The following is a 17,771-nucleotide window of genomic DNA, read 5'->3' as shown; positions in this document are numbered from 1 at the left end:
GGACGTGAAGATCCTCGCCAAGGTGTTGGCCAATCGCCTGAACATATATATTCCTGGTTTAATCTCCACTGACCAGGTGGGTTTTATACCTGCATGCGAGGCCAGGGATAACACCCTTAAGATCTTGCAAATGATAACTCATGCCCAGATAAACAAAATGCCACTCTCCCTGGTCACAATAGATGCCGAAAAGGTGTTTAACTGGGTTAGCTGGTCATTCATCCGGTCTACACTGAAGAAATTCGGCTTTGGGCCCAGCTTTATAAACTGAGTGATGTCCCTATACTCTGCACCAAATGTGAGGGGAAGAGTCAATGGAACACTTTCAAACACCTTCTTAATCAAAAACGGGACTAGGCAGGGGTGTCCCCTCTCGCCACTCTTATTCACCCTCACTATTGAGGTTCTGGCAAGTAAAATCAGAGCTAACCCATGGATCAGGGGGTTTCCCATTGGTAACACCAAACACAAACTACCAATGTATTCAGCTAATTCATTACGTGAGGCCCTTTCATAGTTCTCGCTCTTCGGGAGGGTGTCAAACTTTCTCCTCAACCCCCTGAAGTCTGAGATCCTGAAGATCACAGAGCCACCTGACCTGTTTAACGTCCTTGGCTCTATCTGCCCAATAAAAATAGCTTACCACACTATAAAATACCTGGGGATAACTATTTCACCTAACATAGCTGAGATCACTGACCTCAACTACAAAAGTATTTTGGACAATATCCTTGGGGATCTATCTAATTGAAAAAAAAAAAACGATCTCATGGATGGGCCAAGAGTGTTGTATGTGATGCAGACGGTACTGCTATCACCGGCCTCACAGTACATACAGCACATCCAATCAGCTATAGAAGCTTATATTTGGAACGGGCTAAGGCACAAAATTAGATAACATACCATTTACATGCCCAGAGATGGGGAGGACTGGGGATCCCTCTTTTGAGGGAGTACCAGAGGGCTATATCTCTCCAGAGACTGGTGGAATGGAGCCAGGGTTTACATAACAAAGCGTGGATACAAATTGATAACGAGATTATGCGACAAGGTAATATTGGGGGACTGGTCTGGATCTCCGCAAAAAATCGCCCAGAAACTATCACACTTTACCCTATGATAGCAGAAGTCTTTAAGAGGTGGGACAAACTAATTTGTGAGGATTCATATGTTTCTACTTTTACCTCACCGACCACCCCCATTCAGGAGAACCCGGACTTGGGTATGGAGTATGGGCCACATGCCCCGAGAGAGTATTACACTGTAGCTGAGGCTTCCATTTCTAACATATTACAGCAAGATACAATTAAAACTCAGGCAGAGCTAGTTGATTAGTATCTTTGCATCTTGGTATAGAGTTGCGCAGATCACACACTATTTCGAGGTGCCGGCGCTTAACAGACGTAGACATTTTTTTGAGGTGCTTTGTGCAATGCCTCAGACACCAACTCATCTAATATCACACCTATACAAACTCCTCTTGATGAAGGGAGGATCTGATCTCCAGACATACGTGTCCGCCTGGCAGACTGAGCTTAGACAAGAGATAGAGACTAAGGAATGGATTAAGATTTTTGGAAGAGCTAAAAAGGCCTCAGTCTCGATGAGAATCCAGGAGATGCATTTTAAAATATTGAGTAGGTGGTATCTAACACCCCATTGACTTCAGAGAATTTACCCACAGACAAGCAGAGCATGCTGGAGAGGCTGTGGAGGTGAGGGCACCCTCCTCCATATTTGGTGGACCTGCCCAAGTATACTGCCCTTTTGGGAGGGGGTGCTGTGTGAGATGAGTAAAATTATCAAGATTATCATCCCTCTAAAGCCAACATATCTGATCTATCACGAACTGCCTAAGATTGTTGGGGAAGATAAGTATCTGCTACTTTTGTTGATGCTGAATGGAACAAATGGGCTTATTCCGGTGCACTGGAAGAAACCACAGGCACCGAGCATTCAGGAATGGAGGGCTAAAGTTGGAGACTTACTTAGACTAGAAAGGTACCATTATCTAAAAATTGGCAAACTAGCTACAAATGAAATGATGACACTAACTTGGGAGGGCAGGGGGCTTTAACTCAACTGAAAGAACAGAAGGGACCCTATCACAACCACCAGGGATGCTACCATTCCCCACCCCTTTCCTCTCTTCCCCCCCCCCTTTTTTTCTCTCTCTTCTCCTTCCCCCTTCTTCTCTGCTCGTCCTCCTCTTCCTTCACTTCCTATATTACTATTTACTCTGTCTTCCTAATCCTACACCTGTCTGGGTGGAAACATCAGGTAATAAGACAACCTCAGCTGTATGAAGTACTTAGCCTGAGTACTTACACTATTATTGTAACTAGAAACCTGATGTAAAGTTTATAAGAATAAAATTGTTTGACGATATGGACTATATACAGCAACGAGCAATTCAGCTTGTTGAAGCAAGCTCAAAATTAATGGACCAGTCACAATCTACCTATGATGAGAGGACGACGTAACTCCTTGGCTTGAGTAAATTAGTCAACAGAGGCTTGCACATACTCAAGGACATATTGATTTATTCAAGCCCATGTTTAAGTTCTTATCTTTGTTATATTGATATATGCGCCACGTTGTCACTCTTTTCAACAATAAACAAAAAAACAAAACAAAAAAAACAATAAAACCAGCTACCCTCACCGTGCTTGCATGCAGTAAGTGGCAGTATAACGCACATATGGGTCTAATGCTCTGCACACAGCAGTAATTTCATGAACCAATTGTAGGGGGAAGAAGCAATTATTTAAAAATGCTGTAAGCTTCCCTTGTCTCCTCCTGCTGACCCTGGAAGTATGGGACCCCAGCATCTGAAATAATTTCCTCACTGTCACTGAAACCGTATGATTTACTGTCTGTCTCATGGGCCTGGGAGGAAATACATTGGCTGCGAGTCTGCAGGGGGCGGCATTGCGCCAGCAGCTCTTGTGAGCTGCTGGTGCAATGCTGAATAAGGAGAGCGTATTGCTCTCCGCATTCAGCGAGGTCTTGCGGACCTGATCCGCACTGTCGGATCAGGTCTGCAAGACCTTTAATAAATAGGCCTCATAGCAGCAAAGTAGCTAGCTCATGTGAGTGACTTTGCAATCATTTGCTACAGAGTGTGTAGCAACTGAGGAAAATTGTTCCCCAGTGGATCTACTTTGTGAGCACACCTAGCACATGCCATGTGCAGATCTATGCTAAGGAAGCTAATGTAGTCACGTGAAATATGTGGCATAGTAGTATGTATATATTAACACCCCATCTTGCCAACAACATTTTAGGCTATACCAAAACACTTAACAGTCATTGTCATACACATCCACAGAAATACCCATAACACACCAGACTCCCTCTTGCCTTCAACACCAAATGCTTTACTGTCTTAGTAAATCTATTATGTTGGTAGGGAAAAGATTTTGATCAGAAAAAGCAGCTGGATGCCCCAGGGAAGTTTCCCCATAAACAATGTGTTTGGGAGGTCAGTGTAATATCTAGTAGGCCAGAACATTGCAGAAATGTCACGTTTGAAAAATATTTATGTGAATATTTAATAATGTCAAATAAAATATTGTTCCTTAATATTGCTAATATTTATTTGAATTAATTTGATTTTTTAGCATCTTGAACAGGAGATTTTTATCTAATTACTGACAAACAGGATTGGTTTTGCAAATATCCAGGACCATCATATTACACATGCCCTAAGCCTGCACAGAGAGCTCAGAGGAGGAAACTTAGGCCTAGATTTGGAGTTTGGCGTTAGCCGTGAAAACCAGCGTTAGAGGCTCCTAACGCTGGTTTTAGGCTAACTCCGGTATTTGGAGTCACTCAAAATAGGGTCTAACGCTCACTTTTCAGCCGCGACTTTTCCATACCGCAGATCCCCTTACGTCAATTGCGTATCCTATCTTTTCAATGGGATCTTTCTAACTCCGGTATTTAGAGTCGTGTCTGAAGTGAGCGTTAGACATCTAACGACAAAACTCCAGCCGCAGGAAAAAAGTCAGTAGTTAAGAGCTTTCTGGGCTAACGCCGGTTCATAAAGCTCTTAACTACTGTACTCTAAAGTACACTAACACCCATAAACTACCTATGTACCCCTAAACTGAGGCCCCCCCACATCGCCGCCACTTGATTAAATTTTTTTAACCCCTAATCTGCCGACCGCCACCTACGTTATACTTATGTACCCCTAATCTGCTGCCCCTAACACCGCCGACCCCTGTATTATATTTATTAACTCCTAATCTGCCCCCCACAACGTCGCCGCCAGCTACCTACAATAATTAACCCCTAATCTGCCGACCGCAAAGCGCCGCCACCTACATTATAGCTATGTACCCCTAATCTGCTGCCCCTAACACCGCCAACCCCTATATTATATTTATTAACCCCTAATCTGCCCCCCACAACGTCGCCTCTACCTACCTACACTTATTAACCCCTAATCTGCCGAGCGGACCGCACCGCTACTATAATAAAGTTATTAACCCCTAATCCGCCTCACTAACCCTATAATAAATAGTATTAACCCCTAATCTGCCCTCCCTAACATCGCCAACACCTAACTTCAATTATTAACCCCTAATCTGCCGACCGGAGCTCACCGCTATTCTAATAAATGTATTAACCCCTAAAGCTAAGTCTAACCCTAACACTAACACCCCCCTATATTTAAAGCTAAATACTTACCTGTAAAATAAACCCTAATATAGCTACAATATAACGAATAATTACATTGTAGCTATTTTAGGATTAATATTTATTTTACAGGCAACTTTGTAATTATTTTAACCAGGTACAATAGCTATTTAATAGTTAAGAACTATTTAATAGCTAAAATAGTTAAAATAATTACAAATTTACCTGTAAAATAAATCCTAACCTAAGTTACAATTAAACCTAACACTACACTATCAATAAATTAATTAAATAAAATACCTATAATTATCTACAATTAAACCTACCACTACACTATCAATAAATAAATTAAATACAATACCTACAAATAACTACAATGAAATAAACTATCTAAAGTACAAAAAATAAAAAAGAACTAAGTTACAAAAAATAAAATAATATTTACAAACATAAGAAAAATATTACAACAATTTTAAACTAATTACACCTACTCTAAGCCCCCTAATAAAATAACAAAGACCCCCAAAATGCCCTACCCTATTCTAAATTACTACATTTCAAAGCTCTTTTACCTTACCAGCCCTGAACAGGGCCCTTTGCGGGGCATGCCCCAAGAAATTCAGCTCTTTTGCCTGTAAAAAAAAACATACAATACCCCCCCCCAACATTACAGCCCACCACCCACATACCCCTAATCTATCCCAAACCCCCTTAAATAAACCTAACACTAAGCCCCTGAAGATCTTCCTACCTTGTCTTCACCCTACCAGGTTCACCGATCCGTCCTGAAGAGCTCCTCCGATGTCCTGATCCAAGCCCAAGCGGGGGGGCTGAAGAGGTCCATGATCCAGCTGAAGTCTTCATCCAAGCGGGAGCTGAAGAGGTCCATGATCCGGATGAAGTCTTCATCCAAGTGGGAGCTGAAGAGGTCCATGATCCGGATGAAGTCTTCTATCAACGGCATCTTCAATCTTCTTTCTTCCGTATCCATCTTGCAGACCTCCGACGCAGAACATCCTCTTCTCCCGACGCCTACTAGCCGAATGACGGTTCCTTTAAGGGACGTCATCCAAGATGGCGTCCCTCGAATTCCGATTGGCTGATAGGATTCTATCAGCCAATCGGAATTAAGGTAGGAATATTCTGATTGGCTGATAAATCCGATTGGCTGATCCAATCAGCCAATCAGATTGAGCTCGCATTCTATTGGCTGATCGGAACAGCCAATAGAATGCAAGCTCAATCTGATTGGCTGATCGAATCAGCCAATTGGATTGAACTTGATTCTGATTGGCTGATTCCATAATGTTACACTTATAATAACACCATCTAATAAAAATTATTTAAAAAAATATTGCACAATAAAGTTATAAGGGCTCAAAGATATGAGGTCTTAGGTGTTAAAAGAAAATGGCAGGCAAAGGGCTTTAACATAGATATACATAGTTACATAAATATACATGTCTAAATATGTATATGTATCTATCTATATATATGTTTATATGTGTGTACATATAAATGTATGTATTTATATGTATATATATGTATTTACAGACATATATAAAGATATAAACACATAAATACATATGTATACATATATAGAAGTGCATTTAAGCCCTTTGCAGTTAAGTAGATGAAAGCATGAAAAAGCATATTTATGCAATATTCATATTTAATAAAGTGTTATACTGTGTATTTACTGTAAATATTTCACAATTCAAAATATGTTCCATGTATTTATAAATAGATATTCCTATATATATATATATATGTGTGTGTGTGTGTGAGGTGTGTGAGTGTGTGTGTGTGTGTGTATATCTATACCTATATATAACCATGTATTCATATAGGTATAAATATATATTTGTGCAAAAAAACACCATATACTGTATATATATATATATATATATATATTAATATATATATATATATATATATATATATATATATATATGTATATATATATATATATATATATATATATATATACAAAACACGGAAGGGGACTGCACTCTCAGACCGGACCGGGTACACATGCCATGACCCTGTAACATGCTCAGCCCTGGGTGCTCACTGGCACTCACAGGAAGCTGTGCTGTCCCTTGAGTCACAGGTGGTTAACCCCAGACAGGTCTGGGTGCAAGAACCATAGGGAAAATTACAAAACAAATTAATACAACACACAGAGAAAACCGTGCACTCCCTAGCAAGCTCTCAGCTAAGATTAAAAGCAAAAAATGGAAGAGTTAGTTACCGCATATGGCCAAATGGGACAAGCCCAGGTACCACGTCATGGTCCTTTCCAAAAACCTGGGACCCTAAAACAGCCACACAGTGCAAGCTCTCAATCCAAACAAACTGGAAACAAGTGAAGGGTACACAGGCTTATGTAATCACCCCAGACATATACAAAACAAGGAAGGGGACTACACTCTCAGACCGGACCGGGTACACATCCCATGACCCTGCAACATGCTCAGCCCTGGGTGCTCACTGGCACTCACAGTAAGCTGTGCTAGCCTCAGAGTCACAGGCAGTTAACCCCAGACAGGCTTGGGTGCAAGAACCATAGGGAAAATTACAAAACAAATTAATACAACACACAGAGAAAGTCCAGCACTCACAAGCTCTCAGCTAAGATTTAAAGCAAAAAAGGAAAGATTAGTTACCGAATTTGGCCAAATGGGACAAGCCCAGGTACCACGTCAAGGTCCTTTCTAAAAACCTGGGACCCTAAAACAGCCACACAATGTTGGGGCTGAGCATGTTGCAGGGTCATGAGATGTGTAGCCGGTCCGGTTTGAGAGTGCAGTCCCCTTCCGTGTTTTTTCTACTGTATATGTCTGGGGTGATTACATAAGCCTGTGCACCCTTCACTTGTTTCCAGTTTGTTTGGATTTGAAAGCTTGCATTGTGTGGCTGTTTTAGGGTCTCAGGTATTGGAAAGGACCTTGACGTGGTACCTGGGATTGTCACATTTGGCCAAATGCGGTAACTAACCTTTCCATTTTTGCTTTTAAAACTTAGCTGAGAGCTAGTAAGTGATTGCTGGGTTTTCTCTGTGTGTTGTATTAATTTGTTTTGTAATTTTCCCTATGGTTCTTGCACACAGACCTGTCTGGGGTTAACTGCTTGTGGCTCTGGGGACAGCACAGCTTCCTGTGAGTGCCAGTGAGCACCCAGGGCTGAGCATGTTGCAGGGTCATGGGATGTGTACCCGGTCTGAGAGTGCAGTCCCTTTCCGTGTTTTGTATATGTCTGGGGTGATTACATTAGCCTGTGCATCCTTCACATGTTCACAGTTTGTTTGCATTGAGAGCTTCCATTGTGTGGCTGTTTTAGGGTCCCAGGTTTTTGGAAAGGACCTTGACGTGGTACCTGGGCTTGTCCCATTTGGCAAAATGCGGTAACAAATCTTTCCGCCTTCCGGAATCCCTCCCACACCTGGGGCGCGATCCGATATACGGCGTAGTTTGCGGCGCAAGCGAGGGAACCTGCGCTGCCCGTAATTTCACCTCGCAACTCGACCTATCCAATATACTGCGCCGTCAGTAGGCGTAAGTAGGAAAAACCGTCGATCAGCTAAAATGTGCGCAAGTACTTACGGCAGTATTTTGTTCAAGTAAAGTCTCAATAAAGTGTAGTTTTATGCAAATTAGTCTACAAATCGTAAAAAATCATGGCCAGTTCTAAGAGATGCGCCACGTAATTACAACATTCAAAATTCATACCCCTGCGCAGCCGCCATTTTCTTTAGTGTGTTTGGTCGGTTCTTGGAGCTACAGCACACTACAGTGAGTAGGAGAAAGTCGTTAGAGTAGAGAGAGAGGCGCATTGCATAATATTTAGTTAGGTCGGATTTGGTGGATTTGTTAAGCTTGTACATTACTGTCACTTTTTTACATATTGCACACATTTTGCATACACACATATACAAAATACACAACACTTTTTTTTTTTATAACACCTTACACATTTTATTTATCTTTTACAGTGTGAAAGGCTGAGTGTTTGGTTGTGATTGTGTGTGATTGAAGTGGGAGTGAGTGTGAGTGTGTGAGTGTGTGTAGTGTGAGGATGTCAGGGAGAGCTAGGGCGGGGGGAGGAGGGAAGGGGAGTTGCAGGGAGAGGATTATGGACAGGAGGAGCAGCAGGGTCCCTGTCAGGGAGTGAGCGGAGTGGGGAGAGCTAGAAGGGAGGGTGGGAGTGGGGTTGCCCCAAGGCCAGGCACACTCAGAAGAGGGATAGAGGGTGCACATGGGGATAGAAGGGGGGAGGAGGGAGAGGATAGGGAGGAACCCACACCAGGGACATCCCAGGGAGGGAGCCAGGTGGCCCAGGACGATGAGCGTATGAGGTGCCCCAACTTCACATTCGCTGAAAACCTTGCTCTAGTCCAGGCTGTCCTGGAGAACCATACCGCCCTCTTTGACCAAGAGAAGGGCAAAGGAGTTGCCGTAGGCGTAAAGATGCCTGGCTGAAGGTGGAGGAGGCCGTTAATGGTGTGTCCCAGCAGAGGAGGAATGTGGATGGCCTAAAGAAGAGGTCGAACGACTGTAAGAGGAGAGTTAAGGAGAAGATGGGCCAAGAAGCAATGTCCCAGAGGGCAACAGGAGGTGGGCCTCACCATGAGGCGGAATATAACGAGTGGCAAGAGCTGATTCGTAGGTCCCTGAGAGTCACAGCAGTCCGTGGACTTCCAGGGGCTCGTGACTCAGGGATTGCAACATCAGCACAGCATGCTGGTGAGTAACATCCCACACACCAGTATTATATGTATTTGAGATATACATCCTATAATGTCACACATTCATGTACACAATGAGGAGCATGGTATTTGGCCTACTAACAAAAACATCTACAATGAGATTTAACATTAAAGGGACATGAAACCAAATCTTTTTATTTCATTATTCAGATAAAGAACACAGTTTTCAACAACATCCTAATTTACTTCTATTATCTAATTTGCTTCTTTATTTTCTTATTCTTTGTTTATTAAATATCAATGCACATGGGTGAGACAATCACACGAGGCATTGATGTGCAGCCACCAATCAGCAGCTTCTGAGCCTATCTAGATATGCTTTTCAGCTAAGAATATCAAGAGAATGAAGCAAATTAGGTAATGGAAGTAAATTACAAAGTTGTTTACAATTGCATGCTCTAGCTGAATCATGAAATAATCAAAATGGGTTTAATGTCCATTTAATTCTACTTAACACATTGAAATTCATGATATGAGGTGGAATAGTGAAATACTAACATATCTCAGAGTAACACAGGCCACAAGCCACATGTAGAGTTTTCAGTAAATGGACACTATAGTCATCACAACCATAGTGTCACTTAAAGAACACATTTTCGCCATCACTGACATGTACACAGAACTATTGTAGGAAACACATACATGTATACTTTGCATATTAAAAACCCTCATATCACAAATCTCAATGTGCACATGCATGTTATAGAGTTTGACATGAGAATGTGTATAGGCCCTAGCATGTACATTGTATGCCCACATGGATATATATCTGACTGTACTAATCCCTCTCATCATTTGACTCCTCCACAGAAACTCCAGTCACCAGGGTGCCAACGCCCATGCATTCCCCTCCACCACCGCCACAAAGTATTTCTCCACCTCAACCACCGGTCCGGAGAGTCCAGCAGGAGTATGCCAGGCATGAGCTGGGTTGGACTGCCTCAATTGACAATCCGGATGTCATGCCGCCAGCATTACATGAGGATACCTGGCAGGAGCCCTGGCTGGAGGACTATTCCTTTGGCTTAGAGGGGGAGCCAAGCCAGCCCCGAAGGGTAGATGCCTTTACCCCCCCCCCCCAACAATATCAGGCCACTCAGTGATTCTACCAGCAGGCTGAGTGGGTGCACACCAGCCGGCAATTGGACTATCAGTCCATCTGGACATCTCCACCATCTGCTGCACTTGGAAGAGTTCCAGTAGCTGAGATCATCCCACATGCAGCACCAGCAGCTGTGATTCCACAGACAGCACCAGCAGCTGTGATTCCATAGGCAGCACCAGCAGCTGTGATTCCACAGGCAGCACCAGCAGCTGTGATTCCACAGGCAGCACCAGCAGCTGAGATCATCCCACAGGCAGCACCAGCAGCTGTGATTCCACAGGCAGCACCAGCAGCTGAGATCATGCCACAGGCAGCACCAGCAGCTGAGGATATTGAAATTGAACCGGCGCCTAGAGTCCCTGCTGGGGAAGAGCCCATAGATCCGCTGACTTCCGCCATGGACGATGAATACATTGCCCTACAGAGGAGGCAAACAGTAACCTGCGAGAGTCTCTCATCAACCTGCCAGAGAATGCAGAGGGACCAACGCAGGTTTTACAGGAGCCAACAGACTTTACAACAGCGTTCCATATGGCTGCAACGGGACATGGCAGCATCTTTAAGTGCTATGGTCCAGAATCAATCTCAGAGGCTTTTATTTCTGACATGCAGATTCAGAGTGACAACAGATGGAGGGAACAAAACCAACTGTTGGGTGTGTTGGTGGAGCATTTCACACACCAGCAGGACATTGCCTCCAGCATCTCATCTGTGGCCAGCACTCCTGCAGGATCCTCGGAATATACACAACCCAGGAGAGGCAGGAGACCCACTCCAGGCCCCTCAGCCCCCTCATCTAAGAAGCCTAAAAGAAAATAAATATTGTTATATTTCATCCTAAATCTTGTCCTCTGTTATTTACCATATAATTGTCATCCACATCCATGTGAGGGGTGTTTTAGTACACTAATATCTTTGAAAAATATAATAAGGCCTGTGTGGAAATGGCCCAGAAAAGGTAATATCATCATGTTTATGACATATTCATGTTCTCTAAACCACATCACATAGTTGTGTATGAAGGGTACATATAGTGATATTCACTTTTAAGATGTAAATCAAGGTTTCTCACATTGAATAGAAATTGACCCATGTGCAGGGATAGGCACAAGCCAAGGCTGTTGCTGACATTTTCTAAGGTAAAGAGTTTTAGTGAAGGACACCTTGCCTATCCCTGCACATGGGTATATATATCTAAATAATAATGTTTTTACAGAAGGTGTGAACATAAGGTATAAACATCCATTTTCATTCCTCTAAATGATAGTCAATAAATCATAGTGACCAAAACATGAATTGAACTAATGATATATTTTCAGTAATTAGGGTGGTTAAGGGAATGGGGGTGGGATGTAGTAGTTTCACTTACATGCAGTGGAACTCCGCAGCATGTAATTCGATGACCAGCTGCAGCAGGGGCAGCACCATCACCATGGACCTCAGCAGCAACTATAGAATCAGCATGTGTAGACAGAACAACAGGGGATTGTAGGGCTTCCAGCACCCCTTGTGCCCCATGATGTCCCCCTGGGCTCCATGATGTCCCCCTGGGCCCCATGATGTCCCCCTGTGCAACATGATGTCCCCCTGTGCCCCATGATGTCCCCCTGTGCCCCATGATGCACCCCTTTGTGATTGGTTTGACAAACTTGCAGGGGCAGGAATAATAAATGCTTTTAAGAGGTTAACTATTTGTGATCAAGCTGCTGATATGTATGTTGTTAAGCATGCACTTGTTAGGCCTTCAGAGAGTTACGTTGGTTTCAGTGCAAGGGTTCCTGCGGCTGAAATTTGTGGCGAGATGAGATTGGAGTAGATTTTCTGAAATCTGCGCGCGTAAGTACTTACGCCGTATATTGGATTCCAAACTGCACGTGTTTTGTATGTCAGTCTATGGGCCAAAAAACTACGGGCGAAGGCAGAAATCTACGCGCGTAACTTCTAAGTTACGCCGTATATAGGATACCAAACCCGCGCAAATATTGGCGTCGCCGGCTTTTGCGGGCAACAATTTATATTGGATCAGGCCCCTGATGATCGCTACAGATGGTGACAAACAAAGTATAACTGTCTGTAACGATCGGGCATCTGCCTTCATATGGACCGAAGCACCAATTGCAATCTGGTTTCATATGCAGGCAGATGCCATGTGCTCCGAAACTCTAGCTCTTGGCTGTTAAGTTAAATTGTAAATTTGTTTAAATTGCATGCCTTATCTGAATCATGAAAGTTTAATTTTGACTAGAGTGTTCCTTTAAGCAGCATTATAAGAGATGCCTTTATAGTAAGTCTGTTATTGACAGGTTAAGCAGCACAAATTTAGTTGCTTCCCATTACCTTAAAGCAATGTTTTTCCAGACAACACTAGCAATTATTTATACTGGAAAACAGTCAGTGAGTACCATGAGAATACATTCTGGTGTTATACAAGGTGGACTACCTATAACATATTGCAATCTGTTTTATATATTGCTGTGCCCTAGAATAATGTGTTTCGCTCTATTAAATTTGCACACTATTAAACACATGGCTGAAATGATTAACCTCAGCAAGCTAGGTATTGGGTGATTATGAACAAACAGCGAGTCTAAATATAATAAACTCTATTATGTTTCATGGAAAATATGGCATTCAATGAACAAAAATAAATGATTATTTCTCATGTAAGTAGACTGTAGCATTCACCTTTCTATGACTAATAATTAGTCTTATATATTTTAGTTAATAAAGGCATTTCCTATACTAAAGTCTTTGCTTACAGCTAAAAGCATCAGTTATTTAAGTAGGTCCTTCAGGAACACAGTTAAACAAATATGAAATGGTACCGAAAGCACTTTTTTCTTCTTCAGTAGTGCTTAGCATCATTAGGAATGTGAGAATTCCATCTACTGCTAATGATTCATTAAAATACAAGAATTCAGTGATGTTCGTCACATGAAGAATGAATACAGCTGGGATAATTGATTTGTTTACAAATAACCTATCAAGTAAACATATAATTAGCATTAAGGTATTTGCATTAAGTATTTGAAAGTTGTATTTTGCTTTAAAGTATGTTAAACTTTAAAACGAAAAATCTGAAAGGCAGCCATATTGACAAGCTGCTTTATCTCAGCATTCATACATCCTATACTGTCTAAAATATACTCATTTTAGCTGAATGATATATATGTGATGTAGAATGATATATGTGTGACCTATAGAAAGTTACATGATGTAATCTTTCTCATGCCCCCAAGTTCAACATCTTAAATGCTGGTCCCCAAAACAGTGTGTCCTTTAGACAGAGAAGGCTCCATGTATGAAGCAGCAGAAGCTACTCTGGAGCCCTTGCGGTGCAGGTTCACATATGCAAGCCTGCTTCCCGCAATGTAAGAAGCAGCGGTCACTGCTTCTTACACTCTTTGCCACCTCTAAGATGGCGTAGAGAAATCACTGAGCGATAGCTTGCTCGCTCACTCTTGGTTATCGACAGTTGCACAAGTGAAGCGGAGGGCATTACACACTCACCAAAATCCAATATTCTTGAAGTTGACCTGAACAGTATCTAAGCTATTGTTCTAGAGTTTGATTTAATGCTGGGTTGTCCTTTGAAGGTAGTAAATCCATACTGAATGGTTCCCATGATATATGGGGGGGGGGGGTAATATTGCAAAATAATCCATAAGGTGCTCTCCATTTTCATTTATTTCATGTTTTTTTTCTTATTTGTGTGAGGCTTTAAGAGGGTCCTGCCACCAGAAATCTCTGCAAACAAGGTCATATTAGTTGTAATATTTGGAATATTAGAAGAAAATATAATTCTTTCAAAATAATCCATATTTAATTGTTCTTGTTTCATCAGGAAGCTCAGAAGAGGAAATTAGTTTAGTTTTAGTATTTATCAATGAATTGAGCAGGACTAATGTGTGAGGGAAGAGGACGTTCTGGAGGAGCATATTGATGTAAAAGAACATAAGCCTTTCCATTCCTTCATCCAGGATGATGGGTTATGTGAAACTTAAATCTCTCTAAGAGAAGCTAGTGGCTTGTTGTGAACACAGGATCCTGTTTTTTTTTTTAATATACTATAAGCTATAGGATCTCAGGTGTACCTTCCAAGAGGTTTGCCATTCCACCAAGCAAGGTGTTATTGCTGGCAACTCCTTATCATAGACTGCATCATTTAGTGAGGAGGTAACAGTTTGTGAGAAAATTAGGTCATGGGATAAAGTGTTTTTTTGGTGACTTTCTCAGAGACATGAAGTCCCATTGCAAATTCAGATGCATCAATCTCTATAACACACTGAAGCATTGGATCAGGAATATTCAGAATGGAATATGATTCAAAACCAATGGTGGGTGCCTCCTTGCCCAATTGGAATTATATTTCTTTCTTAGTTAGTGTGGTAAAGGAAAGAGCAATTTTAGAAAAAATATTTTATAAATTTCTGCTAGAAATTAGAAAAACTAATTAAACTTAAGATCGATTTTGTGTCAGTGGATGTAAGCCACTACCTGATTGTTGTAATATTTTTTTTGAAGAGATGATATGATGCAATCTAGCAAGAACAAGAAGTCGGTTTCAAATATGTAAATTTCTCATGTATATTTCTTTTTTTTTTAATTTATTTATTTATTTTTCTTCAAACAAAACAAAATTAAACATACAGATATAATAATAAATTATACAGTAAATTAAAAAAACATTTAAATCAAATAACACCTCATCTAAGATAAATAACCTGTCTCTCCCTTCTACTTTTTACCATTCTTTCATCCCCTTTCTCCTCGTTAACCTTTTCCCTTTATAAACATTGAAATCCCCATTCTCCATTATGTAATGAAAATTACTCAACAGAGGAATAATTTATCTAGGCTCTTAAGAAAAAAAATTCTCACTTTGCATATTTTTCTTTTAATTAAACACATTTTTATACTTTGTTTCATAATCTCCTCAAACAAGTTAATTAATGTAAAATGTATATTTTTACTTATTATAAACTAACTACAAAATTAGAAGCAGAGGTCATAAGACCACTGCTTCCTAACCTGAGGTGGCAAAGTTAAATCATTCTCTGTCACCTCTACAAGTGCACGGCTTTTTCAATTATCCCAGGAATTACTCTGAACCTGGGTGCTGGCTTCCTAGGTCTGCTTAGAGCTTAAATAATGGGGACCAGGATAACCATGTCTGTTTCTAAAAATCAGTTGTCCACTTGTGGACTGGTTTAATAATTATTGAAATATACATTCCCCTAAGATCCAAATTTGTGGATTTTTTAGCTAATCTTAATCTTTCCAATAGTTATGAAATATGGAGCAGAGGATATACTGATTCTTAATAGAACTTTATTTAGTTGAGGATAATGAAAGGGCTTATTATGGGGAAGTATGTCAGCCTCTTGTTTGCTGAATATATGTTGGTAATTTACATATTGATGTAGAATGTTGAACATTGTTTGTTCTCCTTGAAAGTAATTAATGATTTAGCAAATTTGCTTCCGTAAAAATGTGGTGAGAAAAAAGTATTAAATGAGTCAATCTACTGAATTGTAGTATTTTAAGTAGTTAACTAAGATAGCCTTAATATAAATATAAAGATTATGAATGACACCCTAAAATTGCAGAGAAATGTCACCATCCACCAATAAAATACTGTCAGTTAGAGCAAGGATACAAAGCTCAGCTGGTTTACAGATAGTAAGATACCCCAAGTGACATCAGTGTACTGTGGGGACATAGGCTACACCAAACATGTCAAAAAGAAGAATATATCTATATAAATAAAATTGTCTATATATACTATTATATTATATTATATTATATTATAGTATACTATTTTGTCGTCCCTACTAGAATAATTTTGGATGCCCATGCATATGGCATGATATGCAAATGTAAAAGGGAAGGTTTAATACGTAAGTATTTACAGAATGCTATTGACATTTTAAGATGCTTTTAGATTACTCTTACCAATAAGGAATAATAAGTTAGTTTCAAGTGCATATTGAAAGCTATTGCTCTGGAGACTCCCCAGAAACCTAAGCCAATAGAGCATGTGCCCAAATGTAAATATATAAATAAATAATAGAGTATAGTGGCAGTCAAGTGGCAGTACTGCATGCTACGATCCAACAAAAAACTTGGTATGCCACTTTGGGAATACATGCCATGGTAACTGCACCTTGTATATAGTTTTCTTTTTTTTTCTTTCATTTTAGTTTTTTATGTTTATCTTTTTTAAAAAAAAAAATAGCTATATAAGTAATAGTTGCAATTTGAATAAATAAATAAAACATATGTTTGAAGTCAGTCTTTAATCCCTAATTTACTACTGTGAGGAATTATATGATTTAACTAACAGCTAATTTCTAGTTCTATTAACAAAAGTGGAACCAGCATATTAAACAAGTCTATCAAGGAAGTAGTAAAATTGTTGTACAATTAAATTTTTTAAAGGAACTTAAATATACTGCAATTAAAAATCTACAAACCCTTTGGTCAATGATTATTTTATACAATTCTCTTCATTAATTATCAAGTACATTTTTGTTAATTAGATATTTTAATGAAAACATATTAAACAACTTGGAATGTAGTATTTTCCAATTAAACATTGTTGGTATAATTACTAATTGCTATGTGCTTCAATGTTAATTAATTATTTGATATACCTAGTATGAAAACTATTTGAGCCATCAATGTATTTACATGGGTTAAGGGTACTGTAAATAGCTCAACAAATTCCCAACATTCTTTACCTTCTAATTTAAGGTTGTACTATTAATTAATGCAAAAAGAGATCTTAGAAACATTTCATGTTTTGTTCTGCAACTATATATATTGATAGACAGAAGGATTCTAGGGCATTACATGGAATGAGCCAAGAAAATGAAGATGCTCTCCATCAATAAGATGTTTTTTGCTCTAGGAGTTTTTGCCATCTTTTTTGCTTCTGCTGTTTGTTTGGATGAAAATTCGGTGACAAACCAAGAAAGTGAAGAAAAGTATGACAACTTGCTTGAGGTAAGAATTAACCAATAAAATAAATGCATTTTTATTTTTTTAAGAAACAATTAATGTTGTTTCCTACAGTTAAATATTTCTAGTAAGGTAGCAATAAAAATAAATGTAGAAAATTATATATTTACAGAAACAATCTTTGGTCAAGTAAAGTGTAAAGGCCATCTGATTATAAGTAGACAGATTTCTACATGGAATCCACAGGATTCATAAAAAAATCATTAGTGGATCACACATCATACATAA

The 17,771-nt window shown here is 40.0% G+C and overlaps 1 protein-coding gene across 1 annotated transcript in view; it reads left to right on the top strand.

Moving 5' to 3' along the window:
• The first annotated feature begins 1,041 nt into the window (after nucleotides 1-1,041).
• The window catches only part of NPVF (neuropeptide VF precursor), a 31,075-nt gene continuing 14,345 nt past the window's right edge, over nucleotides 1,042-17,771 (top strand). The window contains exons 1-2 of the mRNA XM_053715731.1: nucleotides 1,042-1,222; nucleotides 17,434-17,528. Coding sequence (XP_053571706.1) covers nucleotides 1,042-1,222; nucleotides 17,434-17,528 — 276 coding nt within the window. The remainder of the gene's footprint in view (nucleotides 1,223-17,433; nucleotides 17,529-17,771) is intronic.

This window comes from Bombina bombina, chromosome 5 (genome assembly GCF_027579735.1).
Source record: "Bombina bombina isolate aBomBom1 chromosome 5, aBomBom1.pri, whole genome shotgun sequence".
NCBI lineage: Eukaryota > Metazoa > Chordata > Amphibia > Anura > Bombinatoridae > Bombina > Bombina bombina.
The sequence above is the reverse complement of the archived record's forward strand: the minus strand, read 5'-3'. Positions and strand labels throughout refer to the sequence as shown.